The sequence below is a fragment of the Macaca fascicularis genome, chromosome 14 (genome assembly GCF_037993035.2).
Source record: "Macaca fascicularis isolate 582-1 chromosome 14, T2T-MFA8v1.1".
NCBI lineage: Eukaryota > Metazoa > Chordata > Mammalia > Primates > Cercopithecidae > Macaca > Macaca fascicularis.
In genome coordinates this window covers 130,728,669-130,745,628 of record NC_088388.1, presented here as the reverse complement: position 1 = coordinate 130,745,628, position 16,960 = coordinate 130,728,669, and the positions used below count along the sequence as shown (strand labels likewise).

At 47.1% G+C, this 16,960-nt stretch overlaps 1 protein-coding gene across 26 annotated transcripts in view; it reads right to left on the bottom strand.

The window, feature by feature from the left end:
* Window positions 1-606: 606 nt before the first annotated feature.
* Window positions 607-16,960, bottom strand: part of NTM (neurotrimin) — a 1,404,754-nt gene continuing 1,388,400 nt past the window's right edge. For 11 of the 26 annotated variants that reach the window (XM_045369936.3, XM_015436083.4, XM_045369937.3 and 8 more), the window contains 4 exons: window positions 15,680-15,831; window positions 12,638-12,673; window positions 7,218-7,250; window positions 607-2,384 (listed from right to left, as the gene is read on the bottom strand). In XM_045369936.3, coding sequence (XP_045225871.1) covers window positions 2,284-2,384; window positions 7,218-7,250; window positions 12,638-12,673; window positions 15,680-15,831 — 322 coding nt within the window. In that variant the 3' untranslated portion in view covers window positions 607-2,283. The remainder of the gene's footprint in view (window positions 2,385-7,217; window positions 7,251-12,637; window positions 12,674-15,679; window positions 15,832-16,960) is intronic. The other 15 variants (XM_074015656.1, XM_065529246.1, XM_074015660.1 and 12 more) reach the window with 4 other exon arrangements.

Genomic DNA, 16,960 nt, shown 5'->3' with positions numbered 1-16,960 from the left:
GTGCCGTCATTCCTGTGTGTTTTGGCTCGGACCCATTTCTGATTCTCAGTTCCTCTTATGTGGCTAGAGGTGAGGTTTGGAGGTCGGGTTTGGAGGACTGGTTGATGGCAGATTATTTAAAACTAAACATGATGTTTCAAGCTGGCTTTCTGTTTTGTTTTTTGTGGGGAGATTTTTTTTTTGGCTTATGGGAGTTTTCTTGTTTACTTTCTGTGACAGTGACTTTCTGCTGCCTCCCAGAAATAATCGGGCCTAAATTCGTCTCCCTGACTAGACTTGGCCTTTGCCCACGTTGTGTGGTGAGATGTTTGAGCACAAGCAGGACACTGGCAGCCCTGGCCAGGACCTCCTGAAGGCACTGAAAATGCAGTCCCTATCAGACGCACCTTCACCTTGCCTCTGTGCAGATGGAGGAGGTCCCATGTCCTTCCTGTTCGTCATCTCAGCACTTACCACCCCTCCATCCCAGGAGGGTTTAAGAGCCCATCCTCCCCCATCCTTCAAACCTGAGCCAGGCAGGCTGTGACCCCGCCCCGCTGTAGAATGAGGTACCACACCAGGCAGGCTGTGACCCCGCCCCGCTGTAGAATGAGGTACCACACCAGGTGAAGAGGGACATGGAACACTTTTTAATGTCAAGTCAGAGACAACCCCACCCTCCCGGATCCCCCAATCCCACTTTCCCTCATCACATCCAGGACCCCTCCCCGAGGACTCTCTGGTTCCCAGACTTTCAGGGGAGGGAAAAAAAAGATTACCTAAAAATTGCATTTTCTTCTCTTTCATACACACTCACACAAAGGTGGGAAATTAAATAAAATAAACCAAGAGGATTAAACTCTCCAGTGGTCACGAAGGCATCAGAGATTCCCATAATGGGCTAAAGCAAGTGGGTACTGACGGTTCTGCTTGTTCAGTTGCTTGCTGTCTGTTAATGCCACAGAGCAGGATGGAGAAAGCGGGGCCACCTGGGGTGGCCGACGCGCAGAGCCACACCTGGAAAGATGCTGCGCCTGGTATTAGTCGGATTTTTTTTTATCTTTTCACTTTTTATAAATGTCTCTGACATGTAAATAACCCAAGAAAATAAAAAGGCAGGAGCTGATTACACAATTACCAGTAAACTCTATCATCTTTTAGAAGATCAACACACAGCTAACGCCATATACAGCATGCAGTAATGTCTGAGAAAGGACCCTGCGGAGAAATAAAATGGCTAGAACTCTAACAAAAAAAATATATGTATATATATACTGTATAATATATGTCATCAAAAGAAGCATAGCCAACAAACGCAAGATACAGTGCAGATCACCTTTCCATTTCTAAACAGTGTGTAGAGAGCATAGTATTGTCTGCATGAGATGCCACAGTCGGGAGGAATCTGTAGCGCTGGTGGAGATGTTGGTTAAATCGGATGTATTTTTTGGTGGATATGCCAAATCCTCACCAGGCGATTAGTGCCTGGTGTCTGGTCCACCAGTTGTAAACCTAGTTTAGAAGTATACTATTCATTTTTACTGTTTAACAAACATACTTCTCTTCACCCTTTTCAGTTGTATTTTTTTAGTTTTGTCTTGTTTTTGCACTAAGTTCTAGACTCATATCAGAAAATATAATTAATAAAATTAATAATGAATCAGAATCCCTTGTTATCCATGATGTCCATGTAGTAAAATGATTAAAAAAAAAAAAAAAAAGTTTAACGGTATCTTTTGTGACTGTTGTTTGTGGGATTGTTGTTGCTGTCGGACGGTCTTGTTTCTTTTTTCTTTCTTTCTCTGTCTTTTTATTTCACGTTTCACAACACACACCGTGGTGGCACAGTCTACCAAAGTGCCCCAGCGCCACGCTTGGGCCGGAAGGTCTCACTCTGTTCGTCTCTATGGACAGATTGAATTTGGGATGGCCAGCTCCAGAATGTTCCACGTGGGGGCACTCTGTGGGCAAAGCGACTGAGCCCTTGCCCACACTGGCACCAGAGAGGTCACACGAGGCAGCTTGCAGTGGGTCCAAGCCGGGTGTGCTGCGTTCTTCCCGTTTGGGAAAAGAAAGAAAACTCCGTTGTACCTAAATATCTGCAAGGCAATTTTCAATTTCTTTCTGAAAACTTTTTCCCCCCAAAGTATTCTTTGTTCCCCTCCCTCAAATTTCTGTCCCATGAGGCTGTGTTTCTTCTAATTTCATTTGTAACTATCTGATTGGTTGCTGTCGGTGTTGCCAGTGCTGTTGTGTTGGTGGTGGTGGCGGCAGCCTTTCCCGGGTGGGGAAGTGGCACTCACATCAAAATTTGAGGAGCAGGTGCAAGACCAGAAGAGGCAGCAGCCAGACGCAGCCTGCCCTCCTCGACGTGCCGTTGCTCACCTCGCTGACAGCGCCCGGGCCTGTGGAGAGAACATACTCGCCGTGAGTGGGCTGGGAGAAAACGGAAGGAAAGCTCGGTGGTTGCCTGGTCTGCTGTCATTCGGCCTTGCCCCTGGTGAGGCGTCCCTCTAAGTGAAACACGTGGTGTTCCAGCCCCAGCTTGAGAAGTAAACGTTCTATGGCTCACATCCCCCAGACACACACACTATATAACAGGAAGCCTTCCCCTGCAAGGAGAACATGAGGCTCAGGTTAAATCGTCCTGGGCCTTCTTCCTTACTGTGTCATAACATGCAAAGGCCATGGCTCAGGCTCAAATTCAAGAAGGTGGTGGCAGATTCATTAATATCCTACACAGAGCTTTAACAAAGTCAGACTACTGTACTGAGTGCCTCATCACCCATCCACTTCTGAGCCCCGCCTACCTGAAACACTCACCTACCCTCCAGCTGCTTGGCCTGTGGCTCAGAAAAGAACCTGTTGGACAAAACAATCTGTCTGCCTGCTGCTTCTGCTGCCTTGGGCACAGAGGCCATCCTGCCAATCACTCTGCCCCGGGCAGGGCACCAGGGTTCCACCTGGAGCACCTGACCTCTTCCCCATCTGGATGGGGTAAGAGCAGATGCAGCTCAAGGATCACATGCCTGCAAGGCCAAAGCCAGCCCACATGGATGGAGGTGAGTCAAAGAAAGGAACAGGAAGCCTTCCTGTGCATGTGGATGTAACTGGAGATTAATGAGGACACTGGGATGCAGAACTTGCCCCAGTGTATGTCCTTTGGTGGGGTGGTAGGGGGCACCTTTCCCTAGGAGGCATACACTGACATGGCTACAAACAAATACTCTTTGAGATGGAGACACAAACACAGGAGGCAGGAGAACTGCAAGGCAGTACAGTTCCCCAGCAGCTTCCCTATTGTTCTGAAACATACGTTTTCTGGCTACCTCGGCCCTTGTGGCCAAGAAACCCCATGACCAGTGGCGCTCTGATTTCTGTAGAGTACATACGGTTGGATGCCCAGATGAATTAGGTACCCGAGGAACCAGGCCACCTTCTCAGACTGGACCTGCTCTGGCACACTCCGTTGCACTGAATTTAATAGAGGTGTTTAAAGCTGGTGGCCTCACTAAGTCCACGTCCTCCTGGGTTAGGGAATAAGGAACAAAGCCAGAACCTGCCCGCCTGACTTGGATGCTCAGCGTTGGAGACATTTCTGGCTAAAGCAAATCAAAATCAAAACAGGCTTCTCGACTCCATTTGGGATTATTCCATCAAGTCTAGAACTCTTGGCTTGAAGCCAGTGCCCTTACGATTTTATATATTGGCCTTTTGGGATAAATCCCTAATTTGGGGGCAGTGGCTAAATAGGTAGCCGCGAGATTGAAATGCAATAGGTCATCAACCTCACGTTTCCCTGGTGTCTGATTCGCAGCATCCGTAATGCCAGAACTTCTCAGTGGTGCAGATCCCCATGCTGAGAAGCCCGGGGAATACTTATTCTCTCTACCCTGCAGAAAGCAGAACAAAACCAAAGACATCCGTGCTAGGATACAGGTGACCAAGGAACATTCCTGGAAAGCTCCCGCGGTTTACATTTCAACAAGCAGAAATGCTTGTCATTTAGGATCGGTCACTAACCGGTTGTGTCTTCTAGAATCTAATCACCAGACACTCCACTCCCTCTTTGTAGACACTCACTCTGTCATCTACCAGCACATTCTTTGGAATCAAAGGAGAGAAGCCTCCGCCAGATGCCTTCAAGGGTGAGAGATTATGTTTCTCTGCTCTGCGGGAGTCCTTCCCCTCCAGGCAACTCCAATATTCTTCCCACCAAGGCCCTTGTCTGTGCCTGAGGCCGAGGACTCTGAGATGACAAGGGTGGTTCTGAGTCCACGTGGCGCAGCAGGTCTTTGTGGAAGCCGGGTTGCATGCTTTGCCTCAACGGAGTCAGCAGTCACATTCTATCTTCATACGCATGAATCACACAGTACAATTCCATACATGTCCTGCACACTGGAGTCCTTAACTCCCGGCAGGACACACAGCTGTCAGCACACTGCTCTGCCGCTTTCATCCCTCGTGCTCTCCTGAACGCCTATGTACATCTCTGAAACCCATTTCCCGTTCAATTCCCACACGCTCCCACCTCCCGTCTCCCGTTCCCTCACCATGACTAAGAAGATGCCCTGGGTAAAAGAGATGGAAAACAAGTGTCCCTTCCCTGCACTGAGGTTCTCTTCTCTCTTCTGCATTCCCTCCTTGCAGTGAAGCCTCCAGGGAGGATAATGCCACAGCCCAGCAGGGGCCTGGCGTGGTTACCATGTAAGGGAATGTTGAAACCTTGTTTCCAGGCTGGGGACTCTGCAGCTCGGAGATGACTGAGAGCGGGCAAACACCCCCTGTGGCACATCTCAATGGCCCTGCGGCTATGCCAGGTGCTCTCCCTGGGTGCCTGTGTTTGGTCTCCTTGCTACGCCCCTCAGAGTTCTTTCGTGGATCTACTTCACGCTGGGAAGCACTACAGAGAGCTTGTAAGGACGAGTCCTCACCTGTTGTGTTAGAAACTTCTTCCTATGGAAGACAGAAAAAGGCCACCAAGTGCCTGCCAGCCATTCTCTTGCTTGTAGTATATCTGGGAAAAGCCCGAGCGGCCCCTCTGAAGCTCTCCATCTCCATCTCAGGCTGGTGAGTGGCTGGCACTGACTATGTGACCATATCCAGTCTGCACAGCCCACCCCACAGGCACAGGCACTCGCCACCCTGGAACCTGTCTGTCTCATCCAGGACACCAGACCTGGAGCAAGCTGGACAGGAGGAGAAGGAAACAGGGGTAGCCCCCAGGCAGGGGCATTCCACACATCCTCTCAAAGGAGACAGTCTGCACCATCTCATCTTTCAATTCCCAAAAATATTCACCAATTGAGCCTTGCCACCTGTGGCCTTGACCCCTGGAATTTATTCCTTCCGCTAATTCCAGGGTGACGTTTCTACCCCAAATTGATCATGATCCTCATTTATTTGAGGCCAACAGGTTAGCACCAAGCCCAGCTTCTAAGTGGAACGAGCACTACATTTCATGATGTGCCTGCAGTCTGCATCCTTGGTGTCTCTTCTTGCCACACCTAGTTCGGTGCCCTTGCCCCTTGCCACATAGCCACAGGTGTGCACACAGGGGCGTGTCTTTTTTCCCACCCTCACACACTCTCCCCTCTGTCCGAAATATGCTTCACCCATTTCACTCTTATTCTTCACTCCAGCTCCTCTTCCAGCCTTCAGACGCCTCTTCAGGCAGTCTTCCCTGCCTGGCTCAGTGCCATGCACATCCCACTAGTGCAATACTTACCACCCTGTGTCATAATTCTCTTTGCCTAACTTATTTGTATTTCCTCCTTTGTCCTCTGTGCAGTAAGTTCCTTAAGAGCAGAGTCTGTATCTCATTGGCCCATGGCAGGGATTCAACCAGTGTTTGTTGAAAGAAGGAGGGGGCGTTGCCACTCATGCTGACATATCCACATTTATTTGTCGTTGTATTTTACTTTTGCTTAAAATTATATTTGAAGAAAGCAAAACAAAAACGTTTTTCGTACCTTGCCCTCCGCTTTATCTCAATTTCCTCTTCCAAATACCTTTACTCTCCTTGTCTAACTATATCCAATACAAGTAACTGAGAATTGCTGTGGCTGAGTGTCTATCTACATAGAAGCAAAGTCATGTCAATTAGGATTTCAGATAGAGTGCTTGCATTTGGAAAGCTATCACAACACCTTAATGACACTCATGTAGGAGATGAGAATTATTATCTCCCTTTCTAACATGTGGAAACTGAACTTCAGGGAGCTTAAGTGACTTTCCCAAGTCCCCTGACTTCTGCCTTCAAATGCAACCATCTTCCCAGTATCTCAGAGACACATCTTCAGAGAATAAAGAGAAGAGAGTGTGGTTGCATGGCCTGCTCCACCTGGGTACAGGTTAAGGTGAGAAACGCAGGCGTGCCGCTGGGCTGCCTCCCGCAGGCCATCCCACACTGAATGAATGCTATGTGGAAGGATTCCACGAGATGAAGACCTTAGGTCCAGGCGGGCGTGGAACACAGCACCCTGGGATCAAGGCCCTCTCAAAGCCAGTGTGGGCCAGAGCGACAGCTCAGCCCATCTGCCTAGTGACATGGGCCATGCAGATGAGGCCTCCATTCTTCATTCAGCCACGCCTCCACTCCACAGTGAATGCCTTTATTGCCTCTATCTCATTAGAGAGCTGCGGAGGCCTAAAGAGACTAATTACCAGGACAGTTAGGGTCCCAGAGAACTGTGATGAGTGTCAATTATCCATCGGAAACATCTGGCAGGAATGAAAGCTTCAAATAAGATGCATTTTATTCGTAGCCAAGTGACTCACCCAAGAACCTCCCCCTTCCTCCCATCTTCCCCTCCCCGCCGCCACTCCCCTTCCAGCTCCAAGTTAGAGACATAGAAAGAATGGTGCAAGCAAGGGCAGCATGCAGGGCCAAGGTCTAAGAAGATCGCTGCATTAGAGCATCCGTGTGTGAGGAAAGAGGCAGGTCTGGTGCAGAGAAGCCCAGAGATGGAGCTATTCTGGGCACTGACAGGTGCTCATTAGTGCCGCCAGCAAAGAGAAGTTAGGCTGCTGCAAGTGGGATCTACCCAGGAAGGATTGGATGTCCTTGGGGATAGGGTTAATCTAAATTGACACGGAGGTGGCTCAAGGTCAGCGGAGGGTTCCCTCTGCGCTGCTTCCTGGAGTTAGCTCAGGAAAGAAGGCATCTGGGAGGAACGTGAAGAGTTTTACATACCCCACACCCACCAACGCAGCAGCTGTCTGAAAAATATACAAACCTTTCCAAGGGGTCAGGGCTGTAGTTTTCACTTCTAAAAGAAATTAAAAACAAGCCACCGTTAAGGTCAAAAGCAGACGGAGGTGCTCACTTTGCCCTCAGATGATTTCAGGAAGAAGCTGGCGCTCCTGGCGCAGCAGTGTCCCTGGGCCTCTTGCACGTGTCCCTTGCTGTCCTGACCACTGCCCAGCCCTCCTATATGACCCCCTCTGGTTTTCTGGTTTACTTGGGCAGCCAGTTGCCACAAAAGGTGTGCAGGTTGCTGGAGAAGGATGTGAATGACAGTCAGGTTGGACCACAGACGGAAGCAGAGCCAAGATGTCCGCCTGATTTTAGCAGGTGACACAGCTGCACCTTTGGAGCCTGAGGCACCAAACCAAATCTCCTTTGTAGAACAACTTTCTTTCTTTGGTCATCAGGCTATCCTCTAATTAGTTGAAGCCTATAGGCCTTACGTATAAAGTTGATTGCTGCCTATGGATTTATACTACACCATTTGAATGTAGGTGCTCATGCTGTATTTGAAATGCAAAAGTTTGACTGGCATTTAGCTATGCATTTAGAAACACTAGTGAGTTAGTTTCCATGTTCCAGAGGAGCCCAAACCATTGATATCTGACTTCTCTTGCAGAGTTGGACAATACCAAGCTGGTTCCACAGGGCTTCATCTCTCTGGGGCACCCTGCAGCTATGACCCACACCCGTGCTGCTACAGTTGCACTTGCTAGGACCTCCCTGTAGAAATGCTGGGATCCTGGCCCCTCTCTGCTGCCTAGACTGTGAAAGATCTCCACTTCACCAGCTTCAGCTCTCAGAACAACCTACAGAGCCTCTCCACCTTTTCTGTAGATAGTAGATGCCTTGTTTGGCCTGAATTTGGAATGATCTCTAATCTTTTACTTCCCTCTTTGTTGTTCACCCTGGATACAGAGAGGATGGAAAATGACACTAAAGCTTTTTGCATCAAAGTGATACCTTGGGAGTCTATGTTCTCTGTGCAAAGGTCCTCGCATACAGAAAGACAACCTAGATATAACTCATCCTAAAAGCAACTAAAACATTTGCTCAAAGTCAGATGAATACATACCTGTGCATTCACGCCCTCAATCTATTCTTTAAAATCACCTGACACATGATATCCCTCTTGATTTAAGTGGGCATGAGCGACCCTGAGAAGCCACTCTGAAGGTACAAAGAGGGAAAGGGTTCATCTACGATCAAAAGTTTTGTGATTGAGAAAATATCTGATGTACAACAGGATGGTCGGGAAAAGCCAGGGGTGACGATGCCATGTTGCCTGTGCATTTAACAAGGACGGTCCCTTGAAGGGCTTGCTGGGCCCCAGAAACAAGTTCAGAAGCTAAGGATGGGGCAGGGCCATTTTCATTAATTGTCTTAGGTACCAGTGATTTTTGAGCCTCTCTGTGGCAAGAAAAAAGATAACTGGAAGGAGGAAGGATGGACTGAAGACAGACTTCAGGAGATAAAATAGTCATAAAACTTTTACCCCCAAACCACAAGCAGTTTGGGGGTGCTCATCCAGAGAGTGATGTGGGTGCTGGTTCAGACTGCTGGAGGAAGGACCCTGGAAGAGCTTCCACCTGGCAGTTGAGATTATCAGAAAGAAGAATGCATTGAAAGCACAAGTTCCTGCTGGAAATACGAGAGGTTTTCTATAAACAAAGACCCCCCAAAAACTTCAGCTTAATTATTGCATCCAGATGGGTTTTTTTTCTCTTCATCTGAATCTCCAACACACACCACTTGAAAGATGGCCAACTCTTTTTAGTGTCCACATAGGTAAAAAACAATTTGACGCTCATCTTAGACTTTAGCTAGAACTCACCCTTGGGCTTTTCCAGGTAGCAACTGTTCAACCCTTCTGATCAACTAGAGCATCCTTTTGATACCACTTCTACCCCACCACAATGAGGTGGAAATGCCAGGATATTTTCGTATGTACTCTACACCCATCATGCTCATTCCAGTCCACCCCCCTTGCTTTGGTACTAAGACGACATGCTGGCAGTGTCCTCTGTGCCATGCTTGACATGCTTCTGTCCAGCGTGTGTTGTGTCCCGCTTCCAGAAACAGGAGCCTTGCTTGAGCCATCAAAGCTAATGCTGGCCATAAGCTCAAGTCTTTGAGTAACATCTTGACTCTCAGGAACATAAACAATCCCTGAAAATTCAAGCGTGTCAAGCATGCATTTTCCACACCAAGGCTTTAACTGAAACTTAACTGATCTCTTTGTTAATGGTATGTTAACAGTAGGTCAGGGAGGGTAGGAAAATATGTTGAAAAGAAAGAAGAATGATGGAAGGAAGGACGAAAGAAAGGAAGGGAGGGAGGGAGGAAGAAAGGGAGGGAGACAGGAAGGAAGAAAGGGAGAGAGGAAAGGGGAAGGGGGAAAGAGGAAAAAAAAAAAGAAGAAAACAACAGTGAAAAGAACCCTCCCACCCCAACTCTAAGTCAATATTCAATGTTTGCTCAATCCAGAAAGTTATATTTTTTCCAGCAAAGCTAATTTGGCTGAATCCGAGTGTCCAGTTAAGCAAAGGGCTGTTGTCTGGCTCCAATGGGCAGGGGAGAGCTGGTTTCATGTGAAGATGGATATACAAACCTTCTAGCAAGAGGGTGAGGGACTTTTGTTTCTTTTGTACTTTCTGTTATCTAGACACACACATACCATAGAAATGCTTAACTACTGGATGACTTGACCTAATTAACTGTCTTTAACCCTCTGCAGGGAAGAACTAATAATCTCTTCTGCTGCAATAGTTTCTTTCTGATATACAGAGTTTACTTTAGTCCCCTATTCTTTAATAAATTGCTTTGATGGTCACTGTGAGGTTTACAGACATTAATCAGCCAACCTTTCCCAGCCCACTGATACCATCAAATCTGACTTAATGCCTAGAAGATAAAAGACAAAGGGCCAGTGGGTGGAAAATGAACAGCCACGGAGCCGCTGAGTTTGCACTGTGGCCTGAGTGCACTTTCCTGTGCGGAAGTTCAGTGAGGGATGGTGGAACATCCTTGAGTCCTTATTTATCACTGTGAGAGTCCTGCACCACCAAATATTAATAGGAGAGGTGACATGCAATCTGTTTTGTTTGCAAAAGGGAAGCAGAAAAATACTTCAATGGTGGCAGAAAATGCTGAGGAAGAATGAAATTCTCTTATCAAAATACTTCTAGTCCATCCAGATATTGGTTAGCAAAATAGCTTTGAACTTCTCTTAAAGCCAAGTGTACTCTGTCAGTGGAAATCAACGCATTCATATAAATCTTTCCTGGTATTTCCGAGGTAAGGTGAGTATAACTTGGAGGGTATTTCCTGAGAAAATACATAGCTCTCTATTGTATCGAAGACTAGCAAACGAGGTGGGGGAATGAACACATGAGTGCAGTAAATGAGCCCAGGTGCAAGGGCTGTCTTCTCTAAATTATTTCTCATTGTAAAAGAGTCCAGCAGCTCTACTGAAGACTGTACTAATCCAACTGTCAGAACATTTTAGATGTCCACAGTCTTCTTCGCTGACCCATTCTCCTACACCCAAGAAGGTTGCTGAGATGAGGGGTCGAGCACATCCAAAGAATCAGAGTAGCAAGTTGGCAAAGAAAGCCTTCCACTCAGAGTCATCAGTTCACAGGAGAGAAGGGAGCAGCCCAGCTTTGTCTCAGCAGATGGGGCCAAAAATAATGTCTCTTGCTCCTTGTCCCCTGCTCAGTGACCAGGCAAAGTAACCTGTTTGCTTTCGTTTGTGTTTCTGGTTGGTTTTCCTGCGGTTGACTTTGATATGGGATGATGTTCTCTCTGTGAGTTGAGTACACCTTCCGTTAAATACTCTTTTAAAAGTCCCTACCTGAGTTTCAAAAGCTCCAATTTCCTCTGTCAATGAAGATCTCAGTTGTCAGAACTAGCTCAGTCCTTCCAAAAGCATAGCCATAGCAATGCATGCCCATGCTCCAGGCTCTCTCACTTCCCTGGTACTGTATGTTACCCACTTTTCTACTGCTCTCTGTTTTATGTCTGTGAATACGCTCACATGGAGGTTCAACAAACACAAGTTGAATCATAGGTTGAATCTGAGTAAGTCTATTGACACTTTTCCTTTCTATTTCTTTGTTTCATTTTCTTGCTCGTGGCTCATCGCTGTGGTGCTGTACATCACTAAGGTGAGTAATGCAGCCCTCTCTCTTTCCATGATAAAGGTACTTTTTTTTTCATCTGTCAAGCGCTTCCTATGTAATGCATTTCTTTTCATCTACCCCTCCACCTCCGAAGTCTACAGCCATCCTCTGATGACAGTTTGCAAGGCCAGAATGTGAGGAGATGAACAGGGTGGTGTGGGGTGAGGTGGGGAGAGGAGGTCAGGGGATTGGGGTGGAAAGTGGGAGAAGCATTCCCCTCCCTGGCTTCACAGCTGCCTTCCTGAAAGGCTACTGCTGTGGTCAGCACTGTCCTTAGGGTGAGAGCAGTGCACGTGACACACATTTTATTCCACTGCTTGCTTGGATGCTTAGTCATAGTCTTAATGAGTCACTCACTCTAGGTTAGTGAGAAAATTGGAAGGGATGTGCAAAGACAGGCAAGAGATGCAGGAGATATTTGCAGGGGAGGGCTGTAAGTGGAAGAGGATGTAAAGGGACTGTGGAGAAGGGGCTGAGAAATGAGTGAAGGACACCCTGTGATGTTCCACTGAGGGGCGTCCTTGTCTTTCAGTTTACGTCTGGAGATTCAACATGCACCTCAGAGTTTTCAAAGCCTTTGTAATATGCATTCTCCATTGACTGTTGGAACAACTCTGTAAGGTGGATAAGGCAGATCAACTGTATTGTAGAGAAGAGGAAATTGAGTCTAAATAGGGCTTAGTGAGTTGCCCAAGACCAAAGAACTACTAAATGCCAGGCCCTAAACTAGAAATCGCTGTGTATTGGCAACCACTCATGCAGCGCCATGCCTATCTTCCTCCTTTGGAGAACCTCGTGAGCCAGTTGATGCATTTGACAGAATATCTGAATCCTCGTGTGCTTGGTGTCTGATTCTGCTGCTGAGGGACCATCAATAAGACCCTTTTCACAAAAACTGCTCAGTTGGTTGAACTAGTCTTCCTACGGGTCCCAGACTCACTCTCTACGCTTTGCCTTTGTGCTGATCTCTGGGCTTGGAGAATTTAACAATACTTTTCTTTCTTTCCCCCTCCCAGCCCTCCTGAGGGAGTGTGAGCAAGGGATGAGCAGAGCGAAGAGAGCTTGAAGTCTCCCTGGTTCCCAATCACCTCCTTCACTAGCTTTCCACATCCTCTAAGACACTTTACAGACACAGGTAATACACAGCAGGGGATGGGGAGTGGGGAAGGGGGGCTCTGGGATAGAGGGAAGGGGAGACAAAACATAAAGCAAGGAAGATACTGACCTTGCAACAAAGTTGAGCTCGTAGGCTCATTTAGTTCTAAATCGGTTGAGGGACACACAGGAGAGAAAAATGAGAACAAACACATATATTATATACAGTGCTATATATTTGTCATATATAGTTTGTATACTGCCTTTCACAGACATTTCTGGGGGAATATATAAAAACAAGGAAGACAGAAACCAAAGGCGGTAGGACAAGGTGCGGCAAGAGAAACGCTGACATGCTTTATGTTTCCATATTGAATGCCATGGCTGGGAAGGCAGGGAGCTGGTTACGTCATACATTTTCTGGTGCAGTTGGATCCACTCTTAGCTCATGCTGAGCCAGGCTAGCGACTGGATAACAAAGGACTGCAGTTCCTTTCCAGATGACAGACTTGTTTCCCACTTCCCCACCTCTGTTATTTTATCTTAGGACACCAAGTTCAGGAATTTTTGCCCTTGGCACCATGGTAGGATCAAGCTCCCCAGAGCACCGTGATTCAGGAGTGCGGGAGCAGAACTCTCGGAGGTCCCTGCAAGCCCTGTAACCTTAGAGACCAGGTGCTTGTGATGGGAAGGACTAACCTGCTCCTATCTGGCTTAAGACTCTATCCTGCTCCAGACTGCCGGACTATGGTCTCTTGCACCAGAATTCCTCACTTCTCAATGTCTAGGCCATGTGGAGAGAGCGTGCAGTTTATGCACAAGTTGGTGGCAAAATGATGATAATTTTGCTGCCTTTCTGTAATGCCACAGGAGAATAAACTTCATCAAGAAGTTTGTGTATTCACAAAAAGTACATGCTGCTTTCCAACCTGCCCCAAGTGTGCTTGCTGGCTCTTAATGGAAACTGACATGGAAAATTCCCTAATAAATTCATATTTGTCAAAAGACCTCATTGACAGTGAGCCTCATTAATGAACCTAGGAGCCACAACAGCGTCTGGACTATTGGCTGCAAATACTCATCTCACACAGGAATGGGGGTTGCGAGCTCCACAGAACTATGTTACCCAGGCAGCATTTCCAGCGATGGGCTCCTCATGAATGATCTCCCAACTGAAGCTAACAAATTAAATTGGTTTCTGATTGAAACGTGCTGCAAACTTTTTCTCCCCTAGAGATTTAGCATGTTAAAGTTCCGAGACTTCTGGCATTAAAGGACATCCCCACATGTACCCCACTCATCTTGGTGTGACCCAGTCTTTCTAAACATATTTGAATATATACTATCACTTTTTCATGTCCTTTTTAGAAAACCCTGGACTCCAGAGAGCTGGCAATGGTAGAAACGTCCCAAAGGAGGCACAGGGCAGGTGCTGACAGACCCATAGGGCGGGGGGCACAGGAAGTAGACATTGTAATTGCTACACGTGTGCCTGCTGAAAAGAGCATATTTATGACCCACACTTCACTGCTTTCCTTGTCATAAATGCCATCTATTCAACTCTTAGGAGAACTGTTTGCTGCTTCTCCCTATTCTCATCCTGAGATGGCTTAAGGGGAAGAAGCTGGGGAAATAGACAATCGTGATAAAGCCAATGGCTGAACCATTTCATACAACCAAGTCAGGAGAGAGTAGGTCAAAGTGGAGGACTGGGGGAGAAGGCTACTCCTGTGAGGACAAGGACTGCTGTGGGCGGAGAGCAGGACTTGGGAGGGGTTAATGGGAGACTGAGGGGGAGCCTTAGATTTGCAAGGCAAGGGAAGGAGGGGTCTGTTCCTCCCTAATCCTGGTCTCTGTTCATGCAGACAGACGCCTGCCAAAAAAGCAAAAAGGTCTGACGAATGCAAGGGACACTTATCATCCCTGTGTGAGAGATGCCAGACACATCAATCACTCAAATCACAGCTCTGCCCATTCCGAGCCACTGGCTCGGGGATCAAGGGCGGCTTTCTCCTTCCCAGCCCTCTCAGATAAAGCTGGCTTTACTATTTGTGCCGGGTGGAATGCGGGCGGACGTAATGGGCAAGCAGAGATCCTGTGGTGAAGCAGTGCGGGCTCGTGATTCGGAGCAAGCCACATACGCTATCACCGAAAGCACGTGGCTGGGTTGTGGGATTATCCCAAAGTTCTCAGAATACAAGGAATTTGTGTTCTCGCAAATTATCTGTCAAATGCCTCCCCTTACTTCCCCATCACATTCAAGAGCGCTTGTTAACATGAGGGATTGGGGAAACAGATTTGAAAAATCTCAAGCTCAAAGAACTTGATGGGGTATGAAGGGATTTGCCCAAAAGCCAACCGGAATTTAATCCTGTGGCCTGTAGGGAGAATCTGCATTCATCATGAGAGGCCTGGAGCCCTGCCTGGTGGCACCGTCAGGACGGCAGGCTCACGTCTGCACAGCTCTCTGCTCACAGGGGCAGGCATCAGAGTTTACAAGGGAACTCGCTCACTTGCTTCTGATATCAATACAGTAGCCAGATATGTGACGAAGGCGGGGCCCTTCACATCCCAGCGACTGGAAACAGTTTTGGAAAAGGGAAAATTTTACATTAAGCCAGTGAGCAAAGACTGAAATAGCAAACGTTCCCCTCTGAGTTCTTGACTATTTTACCCAATTACGATTCCCAGAGTCAGTTTAGGAGCCATCACTGAGAGAGGAAAAAAAAAAAAAAAAAAAATCAAATGTCATTTTTGGCATTCCAAAGTCTTTTTCTCCCGTCTCAGGATCTTTTCCATTATAGAATGAAACATAAACGTTTTCGTTTTTCTTTTCCCACTTCTGAGATCTACTTTTATACATGTACTATACATATACTACTTTGCATACATGTCCACTGTCTGTCTCTGTCTCTCTTGTTCTTTCTCTTCCTGTCTGTCTCTCTCTGCCTCCTCCCTGTGTCTCTCTATCTCTGTCTCTCACTGTCTCTCTGTCTCCCTCTCTTTTCCTCTCTCTCCATTTCTTTCTGTGTCTCTCTCTTTTTTATTTTCCCTCTCCATGTCCACTGCTACTCTGCTAACCTCTGACCCTGGCCTTAAGGGGCCCTCCCACCCAGCTCTTGCTTTCTGCACCCTCTCCCCTCTTCTTGCCCAGCTCAGAGCACAGTCTCACCAAATAGCATGATGCTGGCATTGGTGTGGCCCAGCTTGTTGGAGGCCACGCAAGTGTAATTCCCATAGTCATGTTCAGAGACATTGAAGAAGATGAGTTTTGAGAGGAAAGGTCTGTTTTCCACTTTCACTCCTTTCTTTCCTTCAATCAGTCTGAGAGAAACGAGAGACAAAAAAAAAAAAAAAAGAAGAAGAAAACAATATGGTTATGTGTCCTCATAGGAAGCAGGTAGGCCCAGGGATTCATGATCTTCTCCTTGCCCCGCTTCTGACATCATTATAACCACTATTTGATCCACTCAACCACACCATAAAGTGGTAGTAGTTCACACACAGTGGGTGACACGTGTTTCTTGATTTTCACACATGTGCCTGGGGCGCTCCTGCCAGAACATCTGATCTTTGCAGCCTCTCATCCTTGCTTTGTGGCCTGACAGCAACGCCACAGCAAATACCCCGCCAGCTGTGTGGCATTCAGAACAATACGATTCACACAGTAGCTGCTCAAAAGTGTGGACTTGATGATGATGATGGTAATAACGAAGATGGTGATGGCGATGATGACAACCATGCCAATGAAAAACTCAAACTTCTGAGAGAAGAGCCACCTGAGGAATTTGAAAGAGGAATGTTTTTCAAGTACCTGGTAATCTAATTTCTCCTGAAGCACCAGAGGCATTGTATAGATAATACTTAATTTTTTGGCTATGAAGAGGAGAAAAATCATCATTTTCTCATCAGGGGACTCTGAAGGGCTTGGGAGGAGTGATCTGCCCAGACTATTACAGAGGATTAGTCTGGAGGGATTAGAGGTTCCTAAGAATATGTCCCTTTAGAGCCAGGACAGTCTCCCTATCTTCCACAATGGCAGCCCAGTAAGCCAAGAGGATTGCATTGGTCTCGGGGCCACTAAAGAAATGCCACAGGGAGTTAGTTGGGGGAAGGGAGGTATGCTTATTAGAACCATGGATTCTATTACCGGGCAGATAAAAGGGTAAGGAGAAAGCTGCTGTTGGAGTCAGTAGGCATGTATCCTCCTTCTCAGGAGGTTGTTAACAGCAATTCCTATGGCAATCATGGACACCACCTACCCTCCTTTGCAAGATTCTGAAATGTTCATTTCTTAGGATGAACTTTAAGCCAACCTTTTACTTTCCCTGAAACAATTTGTAATCCTTGCCCTGAAGCTGATTCTGTGCTATGGGAAAGATGAATACTCTTGAGGCAAAAATCCCTTCTTGATGAAGGATCTCAGGGAATATGGACACAAAGCTAAGTTTCC